General features: G+C 37.9%; 1 protein-coding gene across 1 annotated transcript; it reads right to left on the bottom strand.

The window, feature by feature from the left end:
* Positions 1-536: 536 nt before the first annotated feature.
* On the bottom strand, positions 537-2,566 carry LOC141682878 (GATA transcription factor 12-like). Its single transcript, XM_074487568.1, has 2 exons — positions 2,133-2,566; positions 537-1,565 (listed from the first exon to the last, which is right to left on the bottom strand). The coding sequence occupies exons 1-2, from the start codon at positions 2,424-2,426 to the stop codon at positions 846-848; spliced, it is 1,014 nt and encodes a 337-aa protein (XP_074343669.1). The 5' UTR covers positions 2,427-2,566; the 3' UTR covers positions 537-845.
* Between the last annotated feature and the right edge of the window lie 317 nt (positions 2,567-2,883).

Genomic DNA, 2,883 nt, shown 5'->3' with positions numbered 1-2,883 from the left:
AAAAAAAAGTTTAGAATGTGATATGGTCACATGGTGTGTATGAAAGTGCACACCTTCTACCGCACTACTCATTCGTTTACTTTCATTTTCTCGAAGTGATGGATTCACTCTATCTGTACTTACCCCTGCCTCTGAATAAACCAACTTGATTTTCTTCTCTAACATTCTCTGTACTGTTCTTTATCTTCTTCACTCACTTCTATGCTCCCTATAATTTTTACTACCTCCTCTTTCCCCATAATAATACATGGGTGTAAATATTCTCGTATTCCTGAAATAACAGTCGCTTTGATTTTTAACATGTATTTCACACGAACGTGTGTGAGTGTCGGTATTAACATTTTAACTGATAATTTCGCATGTACCAATGCATTTATAATGATGACTCGTAATTGTAGATGTTAACCAGCTCATTTAAAAATTTAACGTGTCCGGGAAAGTTATTGACAAGATCTGAAGATCTTATTATCTTCGACATGGCTATCCCTGTCTCGAATAATGAATAGAAACAAGAACTTTGGGAGTCAATTCTGAAAGATGGGAAATGGTTTTCCAATTACAATTAGGAAAATTGTTTAAACATTTGCCGAACTTGCAAATTAAACTGACAAGGACATTCAAGACTCTATACCTTCTAACCTTAGGCCTCATACTATTTGTAAGTCTTTTTTTTTTGCTTTTACCAGGTAGCCTAATGACAAAGAACTACAAAATTCCTCAAGTTAGGACACATTAACTCTAGGAAAATTGATCAAAGACTCTTAAACTCCTTACGAAACTAAATCTGACTCGACTCGACTCGAATTAAACTCGCCATTGTCTTGATTCTACGTTGCTGCCACATGTCAGAGGAGCTGCCGATAATCGGGTCCAATGTGTTGGTGAATCAAGAAATCCTCACTAGTTGATACATCAAATATCATACCCTGGTGAATAAACTGTTGCTGATGATGTTGTACCCTTTGCATCTCCTTTTGTCTCCTAAGCTCCAGCACCTTCCTATGGGAATTGGAATGTTTAGCGAGCACGAATGTTGGGCTTGCAGCGGGCCGGTACTCGGGCACAAGTCGGCCCGATTTGTACCTGACCCCACAAGCGTTACAAAGTGTCTTTGGGCCCATAGGCCCGGTCCTCCACTGTGGAGTCTTATCGGTCATACAGTGGAGGCACTTCCGTCCATCACCTCCACCATTGTCCGAAACTTCTTTTTTCTTCCCCATCATAAGACCTTTCCCCAATTTTTTCCCCGAGCTGGCCGCAATGTCAGACTCTGACGACTCAGAAGACATTGCTGGAGTGGAAGTTGGAGGGAGCACAAGAAGCCGGGATGTCCAATTGCACGGGGCTGCACGCGAGCGCTTGCTCCGTGCCTTGCCCGGGACTGACACTTCAGGGCGAAAAATGGTATTGTCACGGTTGTTTTCAGTTTGATTTTCCGGTGCATCAGTGCGAGCTTGAGCTTGAGCTTTCATTCCTGATATCAGCTGAAGCTTCTGCAAATCTTCACTTGAGAAAGACTCTTCCACAAAATTTGACAGCCACTCCAACTCAGCCATATCATCATACTGTGTGTCCAACATAACAAAATTTTCCCAATTAATTACCAATATAACTAGAACAAATCATGTCACTATTATCACCATAATCATAATCACAAGCACCTAATCAGTTTTCTTGATTGTTCAATATCTTTTATTCGGGGGTGTATATGATGTACATACGGAATATGAGAATCGAAACTAAGTTTATTTTTGACAGCTCCCAAAATTAACTTTGAATTATTACTTACTATTACTGAACTACACACCAAATACGAGAATCGAAACTGAGTTTATATTCGACAACGACAGCTCTCAAAATTTATATTACCGTATGTAAGAAATGTCAATTTTCGGGTCAAATTTAAAATGACCCACAAAACAGGAAAATTTAAGTTCTTGTCTAGTGGCACATTATTTTTTCATCTGCCATTTGTTTAATTATTTCTTTATCTCTATTATTACAAGAAACTGAAAGTCCTTCACTAACGTAATTCTTAAGAATGTAACAGAACTGCAAAACCAAACAACTAGGTCAAATGAATACCACCACAAATTATGGAAAAAATCAAGCAAAAAATAAATAAAAATTACCGGAACACAAAGATCGTTAGAGAATTGTGCATGATCAGCCAAACTGCCGTTAAAATGATTCTCATTCCCCGAAAAAGACGAGTTGCAGCTATCGACCACCGTGACAGCAGACGAATCAGTCGAGTTTCTGGTAACATTATCAAATGTGGCATCCGTGACAACCACGTCTTCATTAGGAAAGTCCAGGAGGTCCTCCACGATAAAATGTTCGCCCGCGGTCTTCGTGTTTTCGGGCTGTGTTTTGTTGTAGTAAGCAGCTGAGGAAGCATGGTAAAAATCAGGTGAGGTTTCCATTTTAGGGAAGAAGGGATTTATTTGGTTGAGTTATGTAGTAATGAAGAAGAAGAAGAAGAAAAATAAAGTGTAAGAAAAATAAAGGAGAGTGAGAATAGTAGGGGTAGGATTGTTATGTGGGTGTGAGTGAAGAAAGGGGAGTGTTTATTTGCGTTTGAAGGGGGCATCAAGACACCTAAATATATTATATTTTACCATGATTTTTGACGATCTTTTTTGTTTTTATTTTGGTAAATTAATAAATATATTTTTTTAACAAATTAGACTTATATATTTTACAACTAAATTTATATCCTAATAAATTTCGGAGTTAAGAGAGAATCGAACTCAGAATCTGTGAGCAAAAACCGAGCTCTGGTTTGAGAAGAGATAATCTCTTAATTACTTGAGTTATCTCATACGCTTAATAAAAATATTTTTATTAATTTCATTATGGGGACATTGAATATGTAGTCTG

Source organism: Apium graveolens, chromosome 9, assembly GCF_009905375.1.
Source record: "Apium graveolens cultivar Ventura chromosome 9, ASM990537v1, whole genome shotgun sequence".
In the NCBI taxonomy this organism is placed as follows: domain Eukaryota; kingdom Viridiplantae; phylum Streptophyta; class Magnoliopsida; order Apiales; family Apiaceae; genus Apium; species Apium graveolens.
This window is presented reverse-complemented; position numbering and strand designations above follow the sequence as displayed.

Bases quoted from the DNA above. Each gene is read 5' to 3' on its own strand.
- LOC141682878 (XM_074487568.1), bottom strand. From the start codon at position 2,426: ATGGAAACCTCACCTGATTTTTACCATGCTTCCTCAGCTGCTTACTAC. The intron at 1,566-2,132 runs GTAATTTTTATT...TTGGACACACAG, and splicing joins CTAACGATCTTTGTGTTCCG to TATGATGATATGGCTGAGTT.